Source organism: Notamacropus eugenii, chromosome 1, assembly GCF_028372415.1.
Source record: "Notamacropus eugenii isolate mMacEug1 chromosome 1, mMacEug1.pri_v2, whole genome shotgun sequence".
NCBI classification, from domain to species: domain Eukaryota; kingdom Metazoa; phylum Chordata; class Mammalia; order Diprotodontia; family Macropodidae; genus Notamacropus; species Notamacropus eugenii.
In genome coordinates, this window is record NC_092872.1 from 608,733,845 (window position 1) to 608,761,176 (window position 27,332).

Below are 27,332 nucleotides of genomic sequence, written 5' to 3' on the forward strand. Positions count from 1 at the left end.
TTAGGTAACATATCGCCTAACTCCCATATTTTATAAAGGACGGGTGAGGGCCCAGGAGGTAATATGACTTGTCCACAGTCACCAGGGAGCAGATCTGGAATGGCAATGCAGGTCTCCTAACTCTTCATCTAGATGTCATATCACTCACAAAATCAGGCCCACTTCCCTGTCAGTCTGCCCAAGACAAAAGTTTGCCCACACAAGTGGAACATGATCTGATTTGAGGTTGAACAAAGGGAAGGATAATTGGGTTCAATGAAGGTAACAGCTGGGTAAATAGTTCCCTCTCCCCTCACGGCAACTGTTGGCATGTGTAGTGTGTGATGTGGGAGCAGTGTCATCTCCAATCTGGAGGCTCCCTGGTTAACTTCACCCTAAGAACCCCAAACTATTTTAGTTGGTTCTTTGTCATAATGAGCTCTGACCTAACCACTGGAAGGTCTGGCTCACCTCAGGTGACAAAACATTGACCTTATGCTGAGCTTAGTCTGCTACAGCATCCAGATTTTTTTTTTTAACAGATAAACTGCCTCCATCTTTTCCATGATAAATTGATTTGTGTTGGAATTTGCATTTTGCTCTATTAAGTTTCATTTTTATTAGATTTGGTCCATACTTCCAGTCTAAAAGGATATTTTTGGAGCATGTCCATTGGTGCTATTTAATTTGTATTATCTGGCAATTTGATGGGTACATTTGTACTAGTCCTGCCCTGCCTCAAACTCCACAAACTACTTTGTATTTTTTTTTTGCATATAAAATGTGTGTATGTATGTATAAATATCTGCACACATGTGCATAAACATACACAAATGTCTCCTCAAATAGAATGTAAGCTTCCTAAGGGTAGAAACTATCTCATTTTTTGGTTATTTCTAGTACCTAGCACAGCACTTGGCATAGACACTGTGACTTTGGGTGAGTCTGCCTCTCTTAGACTTGTTTCCTTCACTCTAAAATGAGGGCATTGATCTAGATGGTGTCTGAAATCACCTTCAGCTCTAAATCTGTGATCTTTGAATGCTGATTAATTGATTTGTATCAGTGGATCTCAAAAGGTGGTCTGGGGACCCCTGGAGTCCTCAAGACTCTTTCAGAGTCTGTAAGGTCAAAACTATTTTCATAAGAATATGACAATGTCTTCATTTCCAATATGGTAAATTTCGATAGATATAAGCTACATAAGTGAAAGCTCTTTGGCTGAGGGGCATAGGGGTGGGTTCAAATTTTAAGAATGTAGAGGAGTGCAGACACTCAAAAGTCAGAGAAATGGAGAGCTATTACCTTCAGTCAAATCATTGTTATAAAATATAAGTTAAACATCCCAGGACCAAGGACAGATCCCAGAAGCACTATACTGGGAATTTCATTTTAAGTTGACACCAAATTGTTAGTGACTGCCCTTTGGGTTTGGTTTTGCTGAAGTCTATGTAAACAGCTTTCACACTATTCCCCTGACCTAGCAGTCTAATTAACCTGTCCGAAACTAAACACCATTAAGTTGGAATTGGAAGTTAAGAAGAAATAAGTTCAATTGTTTAAGCAACATTTGTTTAACAATTGTTTAAGCCTTGGACAAGTCACAGCCTCTATCAGCCTCAGTTTAAGTGCAGAGAATAATAGCACCAAACTCTCAGGGTTTTTTTTAAGGATCTAATGAAGAATGTGAAGTCCTTTCTTAATCTCAAATGCTACCAATTATTGTTAAATGAAACCAACTCTGGAATAGCCAGCTCTTGATGAAGCTATGACCACCATTTTCCCCCCTAGATGTTCACTGAACACAGTCCTCAATAAATGATCAAAGGATACAAAACAACAGTTTCAAAGGAAGAAACCCAAACTATTAACAATCCCATGGAAAAATACTTCAAATCACTAATAACTAGAGACATGCAAACTAGATTGTCTTTTAGTCTCCATCTCACAAATGTTGGAGGAGCTGTGGGAAACAGGTGAACTATTGCACTACTGGGGGAGGTGGGAGTTGTTCCAGCCATTCTAGATGGTGATTTGGAAATATGCCCAGAAAGTATCAAACTGTGCATACAACACTGGTGCATCTATAGCCCTGCTAGGCCTATACCCTTAAGAAATGAAAGAGGAAAGGGATCTATAGAAGTTCTTCTCATAGTTGCCCAAAATTGGTAACTAAATGGATATCTCCTTTTTTTGAAGAATGGATAAACAAACTAGAATATGAAAGGAATGCACTATCATTGTGCCATCAAGAAATGGAGGTTCAAAGGAAATGGCAAAGACCTTTATAAACTACTGCAGAAGGAAGAGAACCATTTATACAATAACACTGCAGAGAAAAACAACTTTCAAAGACCTCAGAATGATGACAAATGTAATGATAAATCAAGAATCCAAATGAAAGAAGGTGAAATGGGTCACTCTCCCAAGAAACATGGTTTTAAAATGAAGAAAAGACACATACATGTTTGCACATGCATAGTTAATATGGAGATTTATTCTGCTGGACTATGTAGAAGGATCCTTAAGGGATTTATCAGGGGGGAGAGGGGTTTGGGTTTTTTTTTTTTTGCACAATGGGGTAGTAAAAGAGTGAAATTAATTAAAAATACTGCTTTGAAAAATAAAAATAATAAACTAATCAAAAATATATTCTCTAAACATGCATTTAAAAACACATTTAAGAATTGTGGGGGGCAGAGCCAAGATGGCGGAGTAGAAAGACATACATACGCTAGCTCTGAACCCACAGCCCATAAAATATCTGTAAAGAAGAACTCCCAACAAATTCTGGAGCAGCAGAAGCCACAGAACAACAGAGCAGACGAGATTTCTGTTCCAGAGAGCCCTGAAAACCTCTTGCAAAAGGTCCATCTCACCCCAGACCTGGAGCCGAGCCCAGCCCTGCCTTGGCCACGCAGCACCAAGAGGAGTGGATCCAAGCAGGCTTCAGGGACAGAATCTCCAGCAGCCGCAATCTCCAGCGGCCACGCAGGTCCCTCCACCCACGGGCACCAAAGGTTGGTGAGAGGGTCTTCTCAGCTTGGCGAGAGGAGAGTGGGGTCCCCCCATAACTCAGGCCCCCTCGGGAGGCAGCAGTGGAGGCAGCAGCAGACCTGGGCTCCCCAAGCAGGCAGGAGCTCAGGATACATTGTTGAAGGTCTCTGCATAAACCCCCTGAGGGAACTGAGCCCAGTGAGGCAGCCCTGCCCCCACCTGAGCACCTGAACTTAATCTCACACTGAATAGCAGCCCTGCCCCCGCCCAAAGCCCTGAGGCTGGGAAGCAGCATTTGAATCTCAGACCCCAAGCACTGGCTGGGCGGATCTGGAGGCAAAGTGGGTGTGAAGAGAATACTCAGAAGTCAAGTCACTGGCTGGGAAAATGCCCAGAAAAGGGAAAAAAATAAGACTATAGAAGGTTACTTTCTTGGTGAACAGGTATTTCCTCCCTTCCTTTCTGATGAGGAAGAACAATGCTTACCATCAGGGAAAGACACAGAAGTCAAGGCTTCTGTATCCCAGCCCACCCAATGGGCTCAGGCCATGGAAGAGCTCAAAAAGGATTTTGAAAATCAAGTTAGAGAGGTGGAGGAAAAACTGGGAAGAGAAATGAGAGAGATGAAAGAAAAGCATGAAAAAGCAAGTCCACACCCTGCTAAAGGAGACCCCAAAAAATGCTGAAGAAAATAACACCTTGAAAAATAGGCTAACTCAACTGGCAAAAGAGGTTCAAAAAGCCAGTGAGGAGAAGAATGCTTTCAAAAGCAGAATTAGCCAAATGGAAAAGGGGGTTCAAAAGCTCACTGAAGAAAATAGTTCTTTCAAAATTAGAATGGAACAGATGGAGGCAATGACTTTATGAGAAACCAAGAAATCACAAAACAAAACCAAAAGAATGGAAAAATGGAAGATAATGTGAAATATCTCATTGGAAAAACAACTGACCTGGAAAATAGAGCCAGGAGAGACAATTTAAAAATTATGGGACTACCTGAAAGACATGATCCAAAAAAGAGCCTAGACATCATCTTTCATGGAATTATCAAGGAAAACTGCCCTGAGATTTTAGAATCAGAGGGCAAAATAAGTATTCAAGGAATCCACCGATCACCGCCTGAAAGAGATCCAAAAAGAGAAACTCTTAGGAACATTGTGGCCAAATTCCAGAGTTCCCAGGTCAAGGAGAAAATATTACAAGCAGCTAGAAAGAAACAATTCAAGTATTGTGGAAATACAATCAGGATAACACAAGATCCAGCAGCGTCTACATTAAGGGATTGAAGGGCGTAGAATAGGATATTCCAGAAGTCAAAGAAACTAGGACTAAAACCAAGAATCACCTACCCAGCAAAACTGAGTATAATACTTCAGGGGAAAAAATAGTCTTTCAATGAAATAGAGGACTTTCAAGCATTTTTGATGAAAAGACCAGAGCTGAAAAGAAAATTTGACTTTCAGACACAAGAATGAAGAGAAGCATGAAAAGGTAAACAGCAAAGAGAAGTCATAAGAGACTTACTAAAGTTGAACTGTTTACATTCCTATATGGAAAGACAATATTTGTAACTCTTGAAACTTTTCAGTATCTGGGTAGTGGGTGGGATTACACACACACACACACAGACAGACAGCACAGAGTGAATTGAATAGGATGGGATCATATCTTTAAAAAGTGAAATTAAACGGTGAGAGAGAAATATATTGGGAGGAAAAAGGGAGAAATGGAATGGGGCAAATTATCTCTCATAAAAGAGGCAAGCAAAAGACTTTTTAGTGGAGGGAAAAAGAGGGGAGGTGATAGAAAAACATGAAGTTTACTCTCATCAAATTCCACTAAAGGAAGGAATAAAATGCACACTCATTTCAGTATGAAAACCTATCTTACAAAACAGGAAAGTGGGAGAGAAGGGGATAAACAGGGTGGGGGGGATGATGGAAGGGAGGGCATGGGGAGGAGGGAGCAATTTGAGGTCAACACTCATGGGGAGGGACAGGATCAAAAGAGAGAATAGAAGCAATGGGGGGCAGGATAGGATGAAGGGAAATATAGTTAGTCTTATACAACACGACTATTATGGAAGTCATTTGCAAAACTACACAGATATGGCCTATATTGAATTACTTGCCTTCCAAAGGGAATGGGTGGGGAGGGAGGGAGGAAGAGAAGCTGGAACTCAAAGTTTTAGGAACAACTGTTGAGTACTGTTCTTGCTACTAGGAAATAAGAAATACAGGTAAAGGGGTATAGAAAGTTATTTGGCCCTACTGGACAAAAGAGAAAATGGAGACAAGGGCAGAGAGGGATGATAGAAGAGAGGGCAGATTGGTGATGGGGCAATTAGAATGCTTGGTGTTTGGGGGGGGAGGGGACAAAAGGGGAGAAAATTTGGAACCCAAAATTTTGTGAAAATGAATGTTAAAAGTTAAATAAAAAATAAATTAATTAAAAAAAAAAAAAAAAGAATTGTGCCCACAATCAAGGTCAAACTCACACAACTATATTTTGCAAGCTATTCTTTCCATTCTTGGAAATGGGAAGATATGCCCTTTTCCAAGTCTTCTCCACAGTATCCCAAAGATCCCACGCAGTCCCTCAGCAATCGGTCCCATCATTTCTTCAGTGTTCAGGGTGGCAAACTCAGACATTGTATTTTACCATCTACTTTGGATGGATTTTGACTCCTTATGTTAGCTATGTTTGTTGTGTCCTCTTCAGAACAAAGATCTTTTTCTTAGCAGAGAAAACAGACATTCCCTTGAATTAAATTCCATTTTAAAAACTGCTTCTCTTGACCCACAAAGATGAAGTAGTCCCACTGTGACCATTCAACATATGAAGAGACCACCTGTCCTGAACTGACAGGCTACTATAGTATTTGAAAACCAAACTGGGAAAAGAAGTATACTGATTGATAACAATTAAACATAATAATGAAAAGTCAGACTTCTTAGATATGATCAAGGAATCATTTTGATTTTATTTAGATGCTGTTGTTCACATGATGTATATGATACAATATTACAATAGTTTAGTTTATTATACAGTATAAATCATTAAAATTTTTACAATTCATTACATTGTCTTTGGATTGTTAATTCTCAGTTGATGCATACAAAATCAACATAAGCCCCAAATCTGATGAGCCCTCCTCTATATACAAACCCACCACATTTACAAAAATCCACAATGAGAAGAATGAAGCACATGCCTCTCCCAACATAGTCAATTACAATTAGTGTCAGTGATAAAAAAGGAAGGTATCATGGACCACTGTGTAAAAATAGATAATCTTGATTCCAATCAAATCAGTGTCTTCAGGATAAAAACCAGGGACCTGAGATACAGTTCCCCAGGTCCAACCCCACCCAGGCCTAAATTTAACTCTTAATATTAGGACTTTTAGAAACTAGCCCATGTCTGAGCGCATGCATTTCCTGTTTGGGTAGATTTATATTTGTGCGGAGTAAACCCAACTTGCCCTGGCTCAACGTACCACACAAGGGAAGATGCCACCAGTGGCCGTCAGGCCTGGTGACTGCACGGATGGAGGAGACAGAGCTAAATTTCAAGTGGAGGCCAATACTGACGCTTGAAGCCCATGAGGTCTGATCTAAACACCTCAGGGGCCTATTTGGAGGCAGGGTATTAGGGAACAGGAGAGTAGAAGCAACCAGACTCATTTCGTCATGGCAATGGACATGGTCTGGGATTGGGTAGCCAAAGGAATGTATGAGAATATAAGGGGAGGAGAATGTGTGGCCCACTCACACAGGAGGAAGAAAGGCAAGGAGCATCGGTACAGCACCCCCTGTATGAAGGGGACATCCAGGTCACCACATCCAAGTTCTGCCAAGGAGTAGGGCCCCTCTGCTTGGGGGGGGGGGGGGGGGGGGTGTCACACCTCTCTTTGCACATGCCTAAATGGCCATTACTGCCTTGAAAACTCCCCTCATGAGACCTACCAGCTGTAGACATTCATTTCCATTTCTTTGTCTAAGAAGTCCCAAATGGTCTGTACCACCCCATCCTTGCCTGTGAAAGGAAACTCAGTCCAAGAGAACTGAAAAAAACCAAGAAAAGGCCTTGAACATTTTCAACCTTACACTTCCTTGAAATGAAATACGTACATCCAAAAAAAAAATTTTCACACAGCATGGACTAAGTGCATGCACGCGCACACGCACGCACACACGCACGCACACACGCACGCACACACACACACACACACACACACACACACCCCCGAGTACACTACCATCAACAGTGCTCTACAGGTCTTCCCAAAGGACAGGAGCCCCAGGATATTCCCAGGAACGAATGAAATGGGTTGAGGTTGGTCTTAATGCTTGAGGAAAAATCACTTGAAAGAGGTATTTGGGGCTCTCCTTTGATTCAGTGGACACTGTCCTAGGGACAAGGCACTTTGAAAGGTGTGGTTGTTAGTGCAAGAGCTCTGGGGTGAAGGGAGTCAAGGAAACACCCCAAGGATTCTATGTGCTACTATACTCAAAAACCACATCCCACTTTTGGGAGGTGTCTGTGGGAATCACATTTGTACAAAGGGCTAAGCAACACACCACTGTTGCAAATAGGGGTCCACTGAGTCAGCCTGGCCTTGGCTGCACTACTTTTTGAGAATCCACAGGCTGCATAAGATACCTACTACTGTGGATTTGGAGCAGTCTCTCTTGGACAGAGCTCAGGCTCACACATTCCAATTCACTTGTAGCATGTGAAACGTCACTTTTAACCTTCATCGGTATGATAGGCAAATCAGGAGGACACAGAATTCCGTCCACAGACGCCTCCTGAGACTGTCTGTATAAAGCAGCCCCATCACACAAGTACGTGTTATCCCAAGCAATGCGCAATTGTCCTTGAAGATTCTGACCAAGGACAGAAAACTCCAGCTTACACCGAGACCGAAGGCATTGGTTACAGAAATTCTAGGGAGGCGATGTCTTTTCCCATGTAAAGTACATGAAAATCCCACCCAAGAAGCAAGGGTTTAAGTGGATATTGGCTGGTCTAAGCGTATGGTTCAGGGGAGCAGTCTGCTCCCAGGTTCTAAAGGGAAAAAATGGGGGGTCAGCACAGCGCGGGGGGGAAGGGGGGTGCAAGGACAGAAGCCTGGAGCTGCCAGAAAGGTGAAGAAACTCTGGCTTGGCTCTCTATGGATAAGGGACAATGATACGATCCCTGGAAGCCCAAAGGCACACTGGGGGACGGGGAGGGGAGAGGTATTCAGGACCAATTTGCTGCTGTCCAGCATGTCTCCATACACACACTCAGGTCAATAATTCTATTAGAGTCAGGTTGGTTTTAATTGAATGAGGTCACAGCAAAGAGGTCCTGGCTCTTGGAAACCCCTTTCCTCCAGTTAGTCCTACGAGTGTGCTTCTGGTGCTTCATTTGACTGACAGGCATGAGAGAAAAACAACGTAAAAAAAAAAAAAAAGAGGCATATATACTGCCACCCTTTGATTTCCATAGGGTCACTTCTCTGAAGAGTTTGGTATGTGACTTGGTAACCCAAACAGCCTTCAAGTCACTTTCCAAACAAAGCTGAGGGGAAGGGTCAGGGGGTGGGTGTGGGTGGGGGAAGTGCTCCCCCCTGCCCTCACGCTGGGAGTAAAGTGTCATCAGTTTTATCAATGGAAATAAAGAAGAGGAGAATCTTGACTCAAAAAGATTTCAAAAATGATTTCAGTGGTGAGGTTAAGTGGAAAATCAGGACAGAGAGGTGATATCCACTGCCACAAGCCCAAAAGGCAAACTGAGGATGGGAAGGAATAAAAATGAGTACCTCTCTATAAAACTGCCAATGACCAGAACCATCTTGGGTCGTCTTGATCCCAGGAGATGCTGAGAATCGACCCTCCCAAGCTCACATACCCAAGCTGCGACATGAGTCAGCAGGCAACCTTGGCTCCCCCCTGGGGGTCCAGAGGGGGTGCCTCTGGAGAATCCATCAGTAAGAACCCAAGAGCCCGGCAGCGAGGCTGACAACTTTTACCATGTCTATTCAGAGGCAACTTTAAATTCTCTGGGAGTCCCAGACAATGCCCAATGAGATGCTTACCAGGGGCTTACAAACATGAGAACCAATCTACTTTTTCAGAGAAGCTACAGTCTCAAAGACAGGGACTGAAGTGCTTAGGAAAAGGAAAGTCCCACTCTGTGTGGAAGGTGAGCAGTAAAGTATCCCTGAGTACACAGAGGCCCTCCACCAGCACCAGGGTCCTACTTCTCTGAATAATGGGTGGAGAAGAGCTCTGTGGCTTCTCAGAATGGACATTTTGCATGTGTTTCCTATGGAACCTACAAGTGGCCACCATCCTAGTGATGAAGCAGTGTGTTGGTCAGAAGAGGCTGCTGAAGGCCAGGCTTCTAGTCCTGGTTCTGACACCAGGCTCTGCTACCTCACCCACCTTCTCTGGGTCTCAGTTTCATCATCTCTAAAATGAGAGGGCTGGGTCAGAAGGTCTCTGCGCTCCCTTTGAGGTTTAATACCCTAGGATGCTTTGCTCCCATCCCTGGATGCTGCCGAGACAGAGCTCAGAGACATCTGGCAGCTGGTCAATTTTCTTCCCGGATCAAAGCTGATACAACTTGGTATCCAAGTTTGCTGGGGTGTGAACAAGAGCCCTGAGCAGATGAGGGATGGTCAGAGAAAAAGAAGAGATGGGTACCACTTTGTCTACCACAGGGAACACCTCCAGTAGGAGAAAGCCAACAAAGTCGGAGATTTGATCTCATGAGCTGGAGTTGTGTGTTTAAAACCATTTGGTTACAAATGTTTATACCCTCTTCGGTCCAACTGTACCTAACATAGGGAGATTAGGAGAAGAAAAAGGCAAATCACTTGGAAAATAGCCGATTGTTAAAGAAGTTTAATTTAAGGCAGCTTTGCAAGCAATTACTAGGATTTTAATTAATGGAAGTTAATTAAGCTTAAGCTTCTTCACAGGGCATCACCCAGCTATTTAACGAGTATCTGGATTGTGAGTGCCAGTGATCATTTCTTCCCTCTCCCCTGAAAACTAAATCCCACGAGGGGGTAGCTCCCCCAGGTTCCCTTTTCCTTTGCTCCTAAGAGGCATTCATTGCAAAGATGATCATAGGGTTTGTAGCCAGAGGGAGCCTTCGAGATCCTGTCATCCAACTTCGTTATTTTATGGACAACGAAGCGGAGGCAAAGAAAGGGAAATGGACTCAGGGCCGCAAATTCAGAGCAGAAAGAAACAGCAGAGATCATCTACTACAACACTCTCATTCCACACAAAAAAGGAAACTGAGGAAATTTGCCCAAGGTCATCCAGGCAAGAAATACCAGAGCCGGGATTCAAACGCAGGTCCTGACCAAGGACAGTGCTTTTTCCACTGCTCCACACCAATGACAGAACTAAGGTTAGAGGCAAGTTTTCTTCTGCTTACAATCCACTGACCACACTGTAGATGCCTCTGCGCAATCCAACTGGTAAGGACCCAACAGCCCTGCAGGGAAGCTGACAACTTTTACCATCCCTATTCAGGAGCAACTTTAAATTCCCTGGGAGTCCCAGATATTTCCCAATGAGATGCTTACCAGGGGCTTACAAACATGAGAACCAATTGAATGATTATAAGGGGCCAATGTGCAAATGAAATTAAGTAGACATGTTTCTTGCACACTCATTATGTTAAAGGCTTGGGGGAGGACAGATAACATAAGTACGAAATCAACCACTTACTAATTAAACTTTCCAAACACTGAATGATATGAACTTAACAACCAGCTTGGGGCTGGGCTCTGGGGAAGATACAAAGGTCAGAGAAGCACGTAGTTGTTGAGCTTGGGGGTCTTAGACTCTTATGGTGCTTCTGGGACATCCAAAACATGTTGCTTAATTTGCTCAGTGGATCCCATTCATAGGCAGGAGTTCAAACATACAAGCCCCTGATTTCCTCTTCGAAAGAATGGCCTTCCCTCCTTCCTTCCATTGCTAGGCTCCCTCTGATGGCTGCTCTGCCCCTAGTTCCTTAGCTAAGGGCTGACGCTGATCAGAGATGAAGTCTAAGGAAAAGAGATTCTCAGCAGTCCAGGACAGTTTAAGGGCAGTCTATGTCCAGGCCAGGTAGCTGCTCAGAATCCCTTCCAGGCCTACAGCCTCTGGGAAGTAGACCAAAAGGTCTTACAGCGGACAGAAGAGACTAAAGAGGGAGCAGTCTTACCCTCTGGGGCCTGGTCCTCTCGAGGTCAGGGGAAGCCCACAGACCTGTTCTCAGAATGTTTTGCTGCCTACATTCATGTCTGAAAGAAATGCTAACTTTCAGTTAGGTGGGTAAAAATCAAGCCTTTTTCCCCATCCAAGACCACAGAGTCACTAAAATTTAGCCCTAGTTAACGTATATCTACTAAAGATATACATGTGGGAACTAATTCAAACACATAGTCACACAAACAGACAGGTAAGACACACACACACAATAGCTAGGCTAAACCCTAGTATCAGGGCTAGGTGGGGGCAGGACTCAAGGAATGTCCAGTGCTTAGAGTCAGTCACCTGGCTTCAGGACTGTCCCAGGAACAAGCAAACAACCACAGCACAGTAGCAGAAAGCTTGCCCTCCCCCTTCCCCTCTTCCCTGGTGACTAAAACAAAAAACATCACTATTATTCAGTATATAGAATTTTGTGAAATTATTTTTGCTTCCATTTCATTTGAATAAGGCCACTTGAGTGTGTGAAAATGAAAGAAGTACGCAGTTAAAAGAATGCCCCTCTGCAACCACCCCCCCCACCCCCTCAAGACTGTCAGGAGTAACCAGCCACTTCTGGACAGGCTGTCCATCTCCTCGGAGGCCCCAAGCAGGCTCTGTGCACACGTGAAGTGAAGGCACCCAGGTCTACAAAAGGCAGTGAAAGATTGTAGCTCGCACATTATTTAGGATTAAAAAAAAAAATAAATACAAATAAATACTATCTGAACATTCTGTTAAGGGCATCAGTGGGAAACAAAACAGTCTTTCAGGTTTAAGGCAAGGATGTTCTTTTCAAACTATATACCCTGTAAAAGAAAGTAAGGGAGAAAGGGATGAGGGGTTAGGCCCTGCGGTGTGAGGCTACTCAAAGAAAACAAAGGACTCCTATCTGGGATGGTCTGTTTTGGAAAGCCTTTTTTGGGGGTGGGAGACAAGGAAGGAATGGTTCCAGAAAGGACTCAATGACCTAGGCCTACAGACAGGACAGAAGCCCTGAGATCTCAGGCCAGTATGAAAAAGTCATACTTTGGGGCCGGGAAAGGAGGCTTCAGTTTTAATTGTACTTAAAAAGAAGAGGTTAATGGAATCATCAGAAGATTAGAAGTAAAATAGAGCCAAAAACCCCAGTATGGGCAGGGCTGGAGATGAGCCCACAGCTGGGTGGCAGAGGAGCACCTCCCAGAGCCCTGCTACCCTGCTTGTGGAAGGAGGGCCTTCCCTGCTCTCCTGACTTTCAGCTGGATTCAGCAAGAACAGCTCCTGAAGATCACTGAAGAACCTGGACATCAGTCACGTGCACTTCCATTCCAGAAGGACAGATGAGTCAAAGTGTTCATGCTTCTTGCAATGCTTCTGTCTGAGCTCCCACCAGGAAGTGCCAATCCCCCCAGGCCTGGGCGATGCTCTAGATTTATAGGCAGGAGGTTAACCATAAGGCAGCTTGGTCCCCAGGAAGGACCATGAAGTTGCATGGCAGTAATCAGAGAGGGATCTGAAGGTGTAGAGAGAAAAGCCTTCCCATAATCTTCATTCGTGTTGGCCTAGAAAGGAAGCGGTAGATCCTGTGCTGGAATTCCAGGGTCATAGCTAGTCAGCCCCATTTAGCTGGCCCAGGATTTCCGGTTTTCAGTGGTCTTCTGGCTCCTCTCAGATCGCAGCATGGATCCCCCTTCTGCCTTGGCCAGGGCTGTCAACGAAGCCAAGTTAGAGGCTGAACCTGACAAGCCCCCACTCTTGCGGTGCTCAGCTGTTACCCCTTGAAGCCTGAGGCCTGTGCTGCGTCTCCGGGCTGGCCCCGTGGCTTTCTTGATCCGGCCTGGCTTCACCAGGAGACCGTAGCCAGGATTGCATTTGAAATACTGCTTCCCTCCAATGGAGCCGTCATTCTTACCTTGGATAAGAGCAAAGAAGAAAAAAAAGGATTTAGCAGGCGCTGTGTATGATATCTCTTTCTACCTGCAAGCAGAGACAAAGTCACCAGCACCCCCTCCCTCCATCCCCAACCCTGCCATCTTTGAACAATCCTTGCACTTGGCTACACTACAGTTTTCCCCTCCTTTGAGATACCTACTTTTAGGCCAACCCTATAGAGTACGAATCATTGCAGTTCCTCCAGCAACCACCTTAGTGCTTGCCATATAACTGAGAAGAGTTATGCACACAGTAGGTCCTTACTAAGTGTCTAATGGATACGTAAAACCCAGTCACCTATTTTTGAGGAATGCAACCACCAGGGAAGCTTAGTCAGTTATCAAGGGAAAGCAGAACAGGTAAAGCATGGTCAAATAGGCACTGAAAATAATGCATGAATGGATGCATGCCCCTGACTGCGTAGCCTCCCTGTGTGAGGAACACCACCCCCTCTCAGAGCTAGAATGGTACTGAATGACTGTTATTTACAAAGCAACAGTGGCATGCTGAACTAACTGTTGGGACTGGATAATCCTGTCAAGTTATTTCTATCATAATAAAAGACTGTTAAAGTTGGAAGGAAGGCTAGAGGGTCACATAACCTATTTCCTCATTTTACAACTTGGCTAAAAAATACATATTGTACTTTCATCTTGAATTTAGGTATTTCTCCTAATTGCTGCTTAGCAAATTTTTAAAAATTATTTCAAATTGATTGGTTTTAAGGTGATTATTGTGATCTTCCACATTCAGAACATGTTAGGCACAGTTACTGGCGGTGGTAAAGAGATAGACCCAGGGCTCTCTTGAGCTCTCCACCAGCCTAGGAGCCTTTGATGAATAACAAACCTTGAGTCAGGCCTTTCATGTGCCGATGTGAAATAATAATTATTATAAATGATGTCAGAATCTCTTAAGGAAGACGCATCTATCACTATGCACAATTCAGTTTCCCTACAAAGTGACAATCTGTTCATCCAATACCTAACCTTCTCTGGAATGGAAAAAAAAAATCACAAGAAAGGAAACAACACCACTGAGCTGGAGGACCCAAAGAGCAGAAGATGTGGAGGGAGCCTGGTGATCATCTGGACATCTTCTCATCTCTTGACTTCAATCATAATCCCAAATTTCCACAGCTAATCTCATGCTATGACTAGGCCTTCATTTCCAAAAACCATGGGACATCTCCACTGAGATGTCCTACCACACAGGCTGATCAAATTCAACATGTCCAAATGAAAATAATCCTTCCCTCCAAATCTGCCTCCATTAACTTTTGATACTTACTGCTACTCTCCTTCTGATCCACAAAGACTTGTAACTCTGACATTCACTTGGACTCTTCCCTCTCTCTCATGGCCCCATGTTCTATCCAACTGTCAAGTGTTACCTAACTCTGGTGACTTCTTTGTCCCTTCCCATCCTTCCTTGCTGCTGTGACCCACTGATCACAAATACCTTAGCTCAGCCTCCTGATGGCTCTTCTTTCCTCAAGGTTATCCTCTTTCCAACGCATCCTTCATCCTGTTGCCAAAATGATCTTCCTAATGCACTGACAGATCTGATCACGTCATCGCTCTACTGAATAAACTATAAATTCCCGATCCTGGCATTCAAGGTCCTCCATGATTTGACTCGACACCACCATCCTGCTTTACCTCATAATTCTCCTACAGATTACAACTGGACAAAGCTCACCTCTCCTTCCCAGTTCTCAGCCCACCTTGTCCTACCCATGATGTTCCCATTCCCTCTACCTCTGCCTCTTTAAAGTCCCTTCCTTCCCTCACCTTCAAGGATGGATCCAGCTTCTCTAAGAAATCTTCTACACTCTTTCAGCTTGAAAGGGATCTTTCCTTTATCAGAATGTTCAAAGCACTCTGCCTGGGACTTTTATCTCCTTTGCATTCATCATACTGTCCTCCCCATACAGTAGTTATTTGGGAATATATTTGTCCACCATAAAGTTGCAAGTTTCTTGAAAAGAGGTTACATTTCAAGAGCCTAACACAGAGCAATGCAACAGTAAACATTGAACAAATAAGGCCCAGACGTGGAACTCAAGTTGGAGCAGTACAGTGACCTGACCAAGGTAAGTGGCAGCTTTGGTCCTGGAGCTCCTAAATCCAGGTCTGAGACTCAAGGCAGTGGGGTCACACTGAGCTAAGCTGGCCTGCTGGACTCACCTGAAGGGAGATCCAACTCTACTCCAATCCAGGTACCCTCCTGAAAATCTGTGGGTCCAATATATCTGACAATTCCTGTTTTATTAGTGCCCACAGTGACGTATTCTCCTTCTTTTAACCATTCTGGGACTTCATCAGCGTCTTCTGAGTCCGATACCACCTCCAGCTTTTCCTTGGCTATCCCTCCTGGATTGTGGTGATCTCCTAAGGTCAGCTGGTCTTCGTTGGTACTGGAGGGACAGTTAGAGTCTCCCAGAATTTGTGTAAATGACTTTAGCTCTGAAGTTCTCACCTTCTGGATCTTAAATGGAGAGGCCATAGCAGGAGTCTGAGATAGTAAGTCAGAAGGCGGCTGTGGTTTGGTGATTTCCAGGCTGGGGACTGGCTTTGTGTGGCCCTTGGGTCGGGCAGGTTGTCTGACAGGTGCAGCCTCTGCTGCTGTGAGCTGCTGACTGGATGATTCCTTCTGTTGGATGGAAGTAGGAAGAAAATTCTTTGTGTCACTGGCAAGAGAGGGATCTTCCAGGTCCTTATTCTTATTGACAGGGGAAGTTGATCCCTTAGGCTTTATGGTAAGACTGCTACCATTGTAGCTTTTCTCCATTGGCTGGATCTGGGCTTCTGCTGGGTTGGTCAAATTCTCTTTCTGAGTCAAACGAGAACTTTCTGAGGATGAAATAACTGGTGGCAACAGACCATCGCCTTCAGGTATTACCTGGCAGAGCGGATTAGAGGGAGTGCTTGGGGTCTGACTGCCAGTGTGAGCATTAGTGTCCATGCCAGTTACAAGGGCATCAGACAGAGTAGCTGTTGAGACACTATGGGAGAAGTAACCACTAGAGGCCTCACTCAGAGGGCTGGGCGGACCCTCTGGGGTATCCTGTGTTTGGACATTTGAAGAATGGAGTTGCTGGGAAGGCATTTTGCTGCCTTTATCAGAATTCTTCCCAATGGCAGGAGATGGTAGAGTAGTTTCAGACCGATCTTTCTGCTCATCTTCCTGAATAACCTGAAGCAAAAAGCACAATAATTTAATACTCATGCCCTCTTGGGTCCAGGCAAAACAACCTTCATGTTATTCCCTGCACACAATCTATGATCTCCGTGCCTTTTGAAGGTCTGTTCTGTGTGCCTCAAATACATTACCCCCCTCATCTTTGGTTTCCAGAATTCCTATGTTCAGCTCAAACATGTATGACTGTATATGAAATATACACAAAATAAATATGAAGGAGATAACAGCAACTAGGGAGGTCAGGCAAAGACTCCTGGAAGGGGGGAGGTTGGTGCTTCCAATAAAATGGAAGGTCCTTGAGAACAGAGGAGGTTTCATTTTTGCCTCTGTATTCTTATCACTGCACCCAGGGACTGGCACAGTGGAAGTTAATGAATGTCTGCTTGAATATTTGGAATCTGCCAGTGATTTTAAAATTTTTCATGCTAAGGAAATCAGAAATAAAAATGGCATTATTTCTTTCAGCTCTTATAGAAGAATTGTGGGGTCCACTGGCAGAGCCCAGGTGGAGGGTCAATGTCTCACACTAAACAGCCATTCAATACCTCAAGGACTCTCTGACTTGGGCTAATGACTTTCCTCCCTTGAAAACACAGGTCCACTTCACAGGGCGACTGTGAGGATTATTAAAAAGGCTGAGAAGCACTTTTCTCCCGCATAATTTAAATGATGATCTCACCAGAGGACTGGAAGATGCTTCAGAAGAGCTTTTACCAGCACAAAAATAATGACCCCTGTGCCCACTGGCTCTGACTTAACATTCCTAACTGGAAGGAGCTGGGGCAGCCACAGGGGTAGCTCCATTTCTTGACCACAAGGTGCACGGCCCTCTCTCTCTCCTCTAACACACTCTGGTGCTCCTGAGACTGCAGTGGAAACACTGGTTCCATGGCCTTGATCAGGAGTTCCTGGGCTGCCATGAAACAAAGGCACAAAAAGCTAGCGGGGACTCCTGGGAAGCTGCGGCTGATTCAGTGTTCTGGCCCTTCACTCTCTGATCACTTTCCCTGTGAGTCACCCTGGCAGTGGACAAACACAGAACACATATTTCATTTGGAACTTTGATAGACACGGCTTGTCCAAATTCCAGTATATCAGTGGAGCTGGTGAGGTGTTCTTTGGTTAATAAGTATTTTATGAAGATGGCAGATTATCAGTCTGTTCACCCATTAACAATGATAGGGGAGGAGAGGAAGCAGAGAGGATTGGGGGAAGGAGGGCTGCTTCAGCAAAAGAAATATGTTTTCCAATATTTACTGAAAGATTATTTATATTACAGGAATGGTCATTTTCCATTTGAAATACAGGATTTATTTGAAATGGGAAAGAGTCTGTGATCTATAAGTCTCTTACAGTTACTTGGCTTAACTTGGCAGTCTGATAAATCATGCATTTCTACATAAGCTGTCATTTATATCCTAGTTTCCAAAGGCATTCCTTTTCCCTCCTCATACACTTCCAGGCTGCAAAATTAACTGCACCTCTTGAGATTAACAGCCCCTTTTAGTGATGGATTTCTGAGCAGCAAAGTTTACAAAATCCAACAGATCAATAACCTTCACTAACACATCTACTCTAAAAGATTAAGGTCTTTCAATCTTTTTTTTTTTTTTTTGCAACTTGTATATATTTTATTTATCATTTTCTATTTTGTTTCCTAAGATCACTGACCCTGCAGGGACAACTGAAGGCACCATTTCAAGGCATGAGAAAGACTAGGGCATTAGTAAGAAATCTGGTCCTGAAGCAAGTAGCCACAACACCACTTATCTGATTCTCAAGAGAATTCTGGATTATCAAGGCCGGAAGTCACTTAGAAATCACTTAATTCTCATTTTCCAGTGAAGAAACTGATTCCTAGCTGGGCAAAATGACCAGACCAAAGTCACCTACCTGTAAATAACAGGCTCAGCCTGGGCCTGAGTCCCACTCTAGTCAGCATTCTCTGACACTGTGGCCCATAACTGTTCAGGCCCAAGAGGAGCTGTCCACTCTGAGACTGGCCTAAATTGCCTCATTAAATCCTCATAATAAGCTTGTCAGGGATATTAAGGCAGGCATTACAGTCCTATTTCAACACAGGGGGAAACAGAACCACAGAGATTTAGTTCATGTTGGATTCAAATTTGCACAGTGGCTCAGCTAAAAGACACCAGGTCTTCTGCCTTGTGGTCTGCCCCTCTTTCCACATTAATAGCAATTCCTCCCAGAACGTCCTTCAGAGCTGAGAGTTGTTGGCAGAGGCCTGAATCGTCCTTCCAATCGCTGGACCTTTTTTTGTTTTGTTTTAATAAATAAAATTTTCCTATGTAGATAACTTTAGCTAAGAGAATGAAAGCACAGTGGGAGAAAATAGATTTGCTATTCATAAGACTAGAAGAGCTGTTGATCTGTGGGAGATCATAAGAGACTATTTTCTCCCAGCTTAGCATTAGTCTTTTCACACTGATATCATGAATCAGAATGAAATGTAAAACTGAGAATTAAGCTAAACACTTGGAATAAGGAGATTGTTCTGTTTATAGAAAGCTTCAATGCCTAGCAGTGGGCTATTAAAGCAGCAGACTGCATTAGCAGTCAAGCACCTAAAAGTTAAACAATCATATGATTAGCAAGTTGAAAATAGAAACTATAACAGGGAACATGGGAAAGTGGGAGGGTGGGGGACAGGCTGGGGGGGGGGGGGTAGGAAGTGACCTATATTACAGTTAATTATCAAAAAGTAAAGTTTTAAAAAATCAGCGCAAGTGCAGCCCCAAAAAATCATTCCATCTGTGTACTGCATGCGGGGGCAGCCATGATTAGCAGCAGGGAAGGCACCGCTGGCTTAGCTGTCAGTGGTGGCACAAATACCTGTTTTGTCTTGGTCCTGCTGATCTCCGTGCTGACAGGCTGTACCATAATTCTGGGAATAGACTGAAATGAAAAGAGGGAAGAAAATGTAGGTCTACTGACGATAAAAGATGGCATTTAGCAGAACAGGGATAATCAGAGAAGAATACTTTAATTAAACAAACTTGAGAGCAAGTCAAAAAGCACACCCCAGGTGAATTTTAATGGTTTAATGACTTCTGTTAGCAAGTCATGCTCAAAAAATAGTCATGGAGTGCCAAGTGTTCTGAATCCATTCAAGGTGTGGCAGAGAACACCAAGTGGTCTGAAGACCCTGCCCTCAAGGCCCTGACAATCTAATTGGGAAGACAAAACAAAAACGCAACTAAGAAGATGAAGCAACATACACCAAGGTTCAAAAAAGTGATGTGAAGAGCAGTAGGAGTTTGGAAGAAGGAGAGAGATCCCTGGGCCCCAGGGCACTCAGGGAAAGCATCACAGGAGATCTGAGCTAAAGGAAAGGATCAGGGAGGACATGACAAAGGATGCCTTGCCATCAAAGATAGAGAGGCAGGATTATTCTGACTGGAGCCAGGAGCTAATGCTGGGGAATGATGTAAAATAGGATTGCCTTCAATGCCAGGGGAATGGGTGTTGACTTGAGCCTGAGGAGACTGCAAGGCAAGAGAAGTTTCTGAGCAGAGTAATGGTATGGAGATGTTTTAGGAAAATGGGTCTGCTGATGAAGTTTATAATAAGGTTTTGGGGGCAGGAGACAGAAGAAAGGCAGGAAGATTTCTTCAACTGTGACTCTCTTGGATAGGAAATTAGGGATGGGGCCAGAGTTTCCAGAAAGGAAGGGATGGAAGAAGTTGGAGAGTGACTGGATAATGTGGCACAAGGGAAAGGGTCAAGTCAAAGATAACTCTGAGATTAGAATTTGGTATGGAGAGGCAGCATAGCACAGTCACTTCAGAGTGGAGTGGAAATAGTGCTGAATCTGGGTTCATTTACTGGCTCTGCTACTTAAAATATCTGGATGACCTTAATGAGGTCACTGAGACTTTGCTATGGCATCTATAAAAGGAGCGGGTTGGACTAGATGACCCCATGGCCCCCTGGATGACTAAGAGAATCTCTCTCTAGTCCTGACATCTCTTCTTCTCTTTGGGGCTCCAACACCTTCTGATGTCTACACAATATCTCCATCTAGAGTCTGAAAGAATCTAGAAGTCAACAAGCCCCACATCCCTTAAGAGCCTTCCACAACTTGATGTTACCACTTTCCCTTTGCATCCTCCACCATATTAGCTGAAGTGGACTACTCCCTGTGAGGGTTCACAGCCCACACTCCTGCTGCCTCCAGGTGGGCCTCACATTGTTCCCCAGATACCTCGAATGCCTGTTTCTTTGATAGTAGACACAAAAATCAAATGGCCAATCACCTATCAAAATGCTTTTCAAGCCAAGAGAAACGCTGCTTGTTTTATACAACTGGCAATCAGTTATTTCTTTAGCAACAATCTTTAAGAAGGAAATAAATAAAACCTAAAACATTAAATTAAATCTTAGGTATGCTACCTGTCTCTCATAAACAAGAGCTCTTCTTGTTAAACACTTAGTCCTGCTTTCATCTTCATGGTCCCTTTTCTCTCGCACTGTACAAATTATTTCCCACTGTGGCTCCTCTCCTCTGATCAGAGATATTTGCTCAGGATCCCACAGGAGATACTCTAACCTGCTTTTTAGGGTTATGATATCAGAGCTGGAAGGGACCTCAGAAACATCTAGATTCACCCCTTTTACAGAAGAAGAAATGAGGCCCAGGCAGTGAAGCTATGTACCCAAGATCACATAAGTAGGAGAAAATGAACGTGCTATTTGAATCCAAGACCCCTGATGTCAGATACAAGTGCTCTTTCTTTCTCGTAGTGGATTTTTTGCTTGTTTTTGTGACTTGTTCTTTCTTAATGGAAGAACTCAGTACATTTCAGGTTCTAAGTTTGCCAATCTTTACAACACATCTGGTAACTATTTATAAAAATTATTATTGCCAAGTGTGTGCAGAGTGCTTCACAAACACCACCTCATGCTATCCTTAGAATAACACTGGGAGGTAAGAGCTGGTATGATCCCAACGTTTACAAATGAGGAAACTGAGGCAAACAGGGGTTAAGTAATTTATCCATGGTTAAATAGTTAGGAAATGTCTGAGGCTGAATTTGAATTCTGGTCTTCCTAACTTCAGGTCATTTGGACTAGAGAAACAGAGGCTTGGAGTACACATATAAAGTGTCAGCAGCACAGATAGGAAGCAAATCTAAATTTCTACTGTATTTGGTTGAACATGCTATCCACTAACCATACTGTTTCCTAAGCTGCACTGAACGTAACCCAGGAAAGGAAAGGAGAGGATCACAGACTGACAAACTAGATGGGAAATAACAGCTGGGTAGGTGAGCTGGGGGAGGGGGGAAGAAAAGGTACCTAGTACAATATGGGCTTAATAAAAGACTTAGCAAAATGTGTTGGTAGTGGGGTGGCAGTAAAAGGTCACTGACAGAAAGGAGCAGTCACTGCGGAAAAAAAAAGCTTACTAAGTTGGAATGTACTCAAAGAGAGCAGATAGATGTTTTCTATCTACATCACAACGCCTCTAAAATTGATGGTGCCACACCTCCACTAAAGCTTAAGACCATCTGACCTCAAGGAGAGATGGGGGAGCAAAGCAGGGTAGAGAATCAGTACATGATGACAAAACGAGAAGATAATCATATAAAACCTCTAACAGTTTAATAACTAATGATGTGAAGTGGATATGCTATTTAAACCAGCACAGGCTTCTACCACTCCTTCTCTGGAGATAAAGATTAGGACAGAAAGAGCTGCTAATGATGACTCTGGATGAAGAATTTTCCAATTAAATTGTAGTGAGTACCTGACAATGCCAACCTCCTTTTTTAACCCTCATCACTTTGGCTAAGACTGATCCACGGGGAGGAAAAAGGGGGTTCTTTGAATGATTAAAAGGAAGGCCAGCGAAAGAAGAAACCAAATTTAGAGATAAAAGATGATGGCTTTAGGAAATGAGGAATCCCCTCCGTTCCCAAACTTGGATAGGTCCACTGATTTTTGAGGGCACACATTTTCAGTTTACTCCAATAAAAGGACCCTTTTATAGACTTGTTTTAACTGTGGCACAAAAGAAGAAAACAGAGAAAGCTTTAAATTCAGAATTTATTGCGGGTAAAACATACCCAAAAAAGTCTGTCAGATTTTAAGAGATGGAAGTAATGATTTTGAAATGACTTATTTTTAAATAACCAAGAAACACTTTTTTGACAGTACTATTATTAGACAGTCCCTCTATTTGATTAAAAAAAAAGCTAAGCACCTGTTATGTACATGGCACATAGGATACCCAGAAAAAGATACTCTGTTCTGAACTTCCTAACTAATTAGGGTCCCAGCTGGTAGCATGGCATTACCCTTAGCAATCTAAGAGGCTGCCTTAATAATCTCTAAGTGAAACTAAGACATGGATGGTGTGAAGGCCTAGAAAAGAATTTGAGTGGAAGGAAAAAATGATCACTTTTCAGAGCTTTTGTCTTTACTAACAATTTCAAGACTTCCTGGGGTTTAAAACAAATCTTTTCTTATCATCATCTCTCCCTCTTACAAAGAGATAAACATTTCTTTTCCCCCTTATATTTGCAGTGAAATCTAGGTTAAATTTTTTATCTATTGTCTTCATGATTTAAAACCAGGCTTGCAAATCAGTCTTCTTAGCTAAATAAAAGAAGGGATATGTTATAATTTATTTACTACAAATAAAATCCGTGGTTAATACTATTCACTCTGAAGTTGATGTGAGACTAGAAGATGTAAGATATAAAAGCAAAGAATCTAATGTTTATGTGGGTCAAGTGTTTTTGGTCAAAATGAAAAGATCCTTTGAGATTTTTTTGAAATTGGACCAAATCTTATAAGATGAGTGAGTTATCTGCTTGATCTTACAGGTCAGCTACCTATCAGATCACTTACAATGCAGCCTTTATTAAAAGTTGTACTACAATCAACTGTTATGAAATGCACCATTCTGGATCAGCTTAACTTACTCCTAAGCCCTAACCACTCCCCAGACAGAGTCCTGTAAAGATCCTGAGTTTATAAATGGACCCCAGACTACAGGCCTAAAGTCAGGAAGACCTGAGGTCAAATCCAGTCTCAAACTCTCAGGAAGTGTGTGAGCCTGAGCAAATCACCTCACCTCTGTTTGTCTCCACTTCCTTGACTACAAAATGGAGACAGATGATAGTAGCAGCTACCTTGCAGGACTGTTGTGAGGATCAAATGAGACAATACTTGTATAAGTACTTAGCCGAGTGCCCAGCACACAGTAGGGACTGTACAAATGGTTATTCTTGCTCCTCCTCCCCTTTACTGCTGTTTATACCACCACATCTCTTCCCCAAATTTCCCTTATTCCTAGATCCCCGTCCTTAATGTGGTTCCCATGTGTCTTCTATTTTTATGCAGATTATAGGGATAAGGAATGAACCTCTTACTGGTAGTAAAGAACACTTACTCTATCTAGACTCCCCATAAAAGTGCCTGTATTAAGGTCACTAAGAAGTACTGGAGAATGATGAACCAAAGAGTCCTAAGACTTGAATTTCGATCCCAGATCCATGACATACTATTTGTGGAACCTCGAGCAAGGCCCACAACTTCTCTGGTCCTCAGTTTAGTCATCTGTAAAACAAAGTGACTGGACCAAATGGGGTCTACTACCCCATCCAGATCTATAGCTGTGATTCTATGAAATGAGTTCTTGGCATCTAGAGACAGAATTTGGAATTTATTTGTCCTCTATTCCCCCTGAACAAGTTAATTAAAAGATAATCTTAGCATTATATGTCAGGTACATATAAGCTCTTAGGTCACTGTAGCAACAGGATTCTGCAGGTGAGGTCAGGAAATGGAGTAGGACTGGGCTGTGTGTGTGTGTGTGTGTGTGTGTGTGTGTGTGTGTGTGTGTGTGTGTGTGTATGTGCGCTCATGCATACATCAACAATGTCTGTGAGGCATATAGAGGGAGGTCTCTGGGCTTCTTTAGACAGTAACGCTGTCGTGTCCACCCCCCTCCCAACCTTAGAGAGGAAAAGAATATGCCCTGTCCTTAAGGAAAAGCATGGTGCCTCTCCACCCCCATCCTCCCCTACTTATAGCTCCGCCTCAGGGTAAGATCTTCATTTTAAAACAATACACAGCTCTCATTAGAGTCAAGGCCCAGCTCTGGTACTAACTCCTACAGCAATCATGTTTGTATTTCTATCCCCACAATTTAGCAGTGTCTTGCACGTAGTAGGCACTTAACAAAATGCTGAAATGAATTGAACTGAGTTAGAGCTGCAACCAAAAAGAAGCCTGGGCCTGCTAGTTTACCAGTGCCTCTTACAGATGCATAAAAGTTGTTAGCCTCCTGCAAAAATGAACTTATTTTTTCATTCATTCCAGAAATATTTGTTAAGCCATGTACACGGTAAGCTTGAGAACACTTGAGAAATGGAGACTGGTACAGATACAGACAGAGAGAGAGATACAGAGTATACACACAGTTCAACAATCTGTCCTCCACTTCAAGCAATTAACCTCTGAAAGGTTAATAATGCCTACTTGAAGTCACAAATAAAGCCTTTTTTAGTTTGCCTCTGGTTTTGAATGGTTAATAACTATTAGTAAATTTTTCTGGGCTCACTTGGCAAATTATACTGTTTGGAAAAAATCAACAGCTGTTTTTGATCTAAATTTAACCAAACATTGCCAGCTGTATTTAAAGTCTACTGATCCTGAATCTACCTAAAACCTAACAGCATTTATATTTTTCTCCAGACAAAAAAGCACAATCATTGGCATCCCATAAAAAAATTCTTGCTGCCAGGGATGAATATCTTTTACACGAGAAACCTTTTATTTCTTCTGTCAACGAGTAAGCAATTTCAGTAGTTAGTGGTCAACTTAATATACCAGGGGCAGGTAGGTGGTACAGTGGACAGATCATGGGACTTGGACCAGGAATATTCATCTTACTAAATTCCTAAATCTGACCTCAGACACTTACTAGTTATGTGACCCTGGACAAGTCACTTCACCCTATTTACCTGAATTCCTCATGAGAACTATAAAAAAGCTGGAGAAGGAGGTGGCAAACTACTCCAGCATCTTTGCCAAGAAAACCCCAAATGGGGTCACAAAGACAAGGCTAAAATGACTGAACAACTTATTATCAGATGGGGTTGGGATTTCAATCAATGTATGGGCAGCACATGGCATGTAGGCTAGTCTAATGTATTCTAGTGTTCAATATGAAGAATTATCTTTTTTCTTTAAAAAGATAATTTCTGATAGTTGCAATGGAAAGGAGGAATTTTTGATTATTTCTTGAATCTTAAGCCTCTTTTTACATAATTATTTTTGTTAAAAATGTATCTAAAGGATGATTTGAAAAAACTGATCTGGCAAGATAATGGAAGACAGAATTACATCCACTGCACACAAAAGGATCAGATGTACATTCCTTCCTGTAGTTTCCATGAAGAATGAGTTAAATTGGGTTTACTTAAAGTACACAATGCTTTGTAGTCTGAAATATGAAAAATAAAGCTTCAAAGTACATGTAAAAGTATATGATATAAATTACTGAAATCTGACTGTTAGGCTCAAATCTTTCTTACATTCTACGTATCTTACATATTTTCTAAACTGTCTGGGCGGATTTTGTTAATTAGAGTACATTACTTTGTGGATTAATTATTAAACTTAAAAGGTCAAAGACAACTTGTCAGCTGCCTTCTCTGCCTTTGTAATCTCTCTACAATTCTGGACCAAAACCAGACAGCAATGAATTATGATATTGGAATGCTAAAACAAAGACAAAAGATACCTCTAGAGGTAGTAAGCAGGGCCAAGAATAGATACATCTCAAAGCAACATGATAACAAAAATCATTTATCTAAAGAAATTTGTGCTCCTAAAGAAGACTCCCCTTATTCCCCCAAGAAGAAGAAATAGACAACAGTACACCACGATGAAACACACTTTTAAAGTAATTTAGAAGAAACTGGAGGCAGGAAAGTAGATTCTTCACCTGTTTGGATTCAGAAAATAAAATCTCCTTGAGAGACTGAGGAAGAGGCCATTATACCTTAAGCTATGTGGCAGGTAAAAGATAAAATGACTGAGGAAACAAAGGTTTGAGTTTTCAAGCATGTTGATTTATTATTAAGCAATGCATACCAATTGCATAACAAATCAGGACGAGGCCTCCTCAGCAAGGCACTCCAAATACAGGGAGGGAAATTTTTAGGCATTAAAGACAACTGACCAAAAATAAGATCAGCTAATTAAAAGAAAACAATAAATCAGGATACAAAATTAAGTAATATTATTTCTAACTAGAAGCAACATGAGGGACTTTCTAAAACTGGGAGGTGGAGAGTGAACAGGTGCAATTCCCTGAAATCAGAAAAAGAGATGTCCCATTCTACCCTCACCCCACCAAGTATCTGTATTCAATCAAAGGAGCATGGGAACAATAACTGATTGACTAGTACAGGACCAGATAAGACATATGGTTGCCTGAGATGCACAATTGTGAGAAAACTCCTTGCATCCATCAATCTTCAGATCTGACCAGGTTTCTGGCCAGCATAATCTAGGTTCTTAAATTAAAGGTGTCTAAGCAGGTGGAGGTGGTCCAGACTTCCAGTCATGCAAGGCTAGGTTCAAACGATGAAATAAGGTTTCCTCATAATTTCCGCAAGTGAATAAAGCTTTCTCACAGGACAGAAATTGAACTAGACCCATAACTGAATAGAAAGGGAACTGAGCTAGATCCAGAACTGAATCATAAGATGGAGTCAGTGTGGTTTCACTCAATTTCCACACCTGTTGTGTTCATGCAGAACCTGAAGCCTCAGATCAAGGAGGGATTTCAACTCTCAACCCTTAATCTAAAGAGCAGGTCTGTAAGGAAGACAGAGGGGGCACTTTCATATTACAGTGAGAACTGCTACAGTGATGAGATGGGAGAGGAAATAATTATACAAACTTATACTTAATTGATAGAGATGAGACAGCCATCACACTCAGCTGCCA

At 42.6% G+C, this 27,332-nt stretch overlaps 1 protein-coding gene across 1 annotated transcript in view; it reads right to left on the reverse strand.

Moving 5' to 3' along the window:
• Positions 1–12,705: 12,705 nt before the first annotated feature.
• The window catches only part of KIF13B (kinesin family member 13B), a 241,569-nt gene continuing 226,942 nt past the window's right edge, over positions 12,706–27,332 (reverse strand). Inside the window, exons 38-40 of the mRNA XM_072634812.1 lie at positions 19,194–19,256; positions 15,326–16,334; positions 12,706–13,116 (exon numbers count right to left, since the gene is read on the reverse strand). Coding sequence (XP_072490913.1) covers positions 12,827–13,116; positions 15,326–16,334; positions 19,194–19,256 — 1,362 coding nt within the window. The 3' untranslated portion in view covers positions 12,706–12,826. The remainder of the gene's footprint in view (positions 13,117–15,325; positions 16,335–19,193; positions 19,257–27,332) is intronic.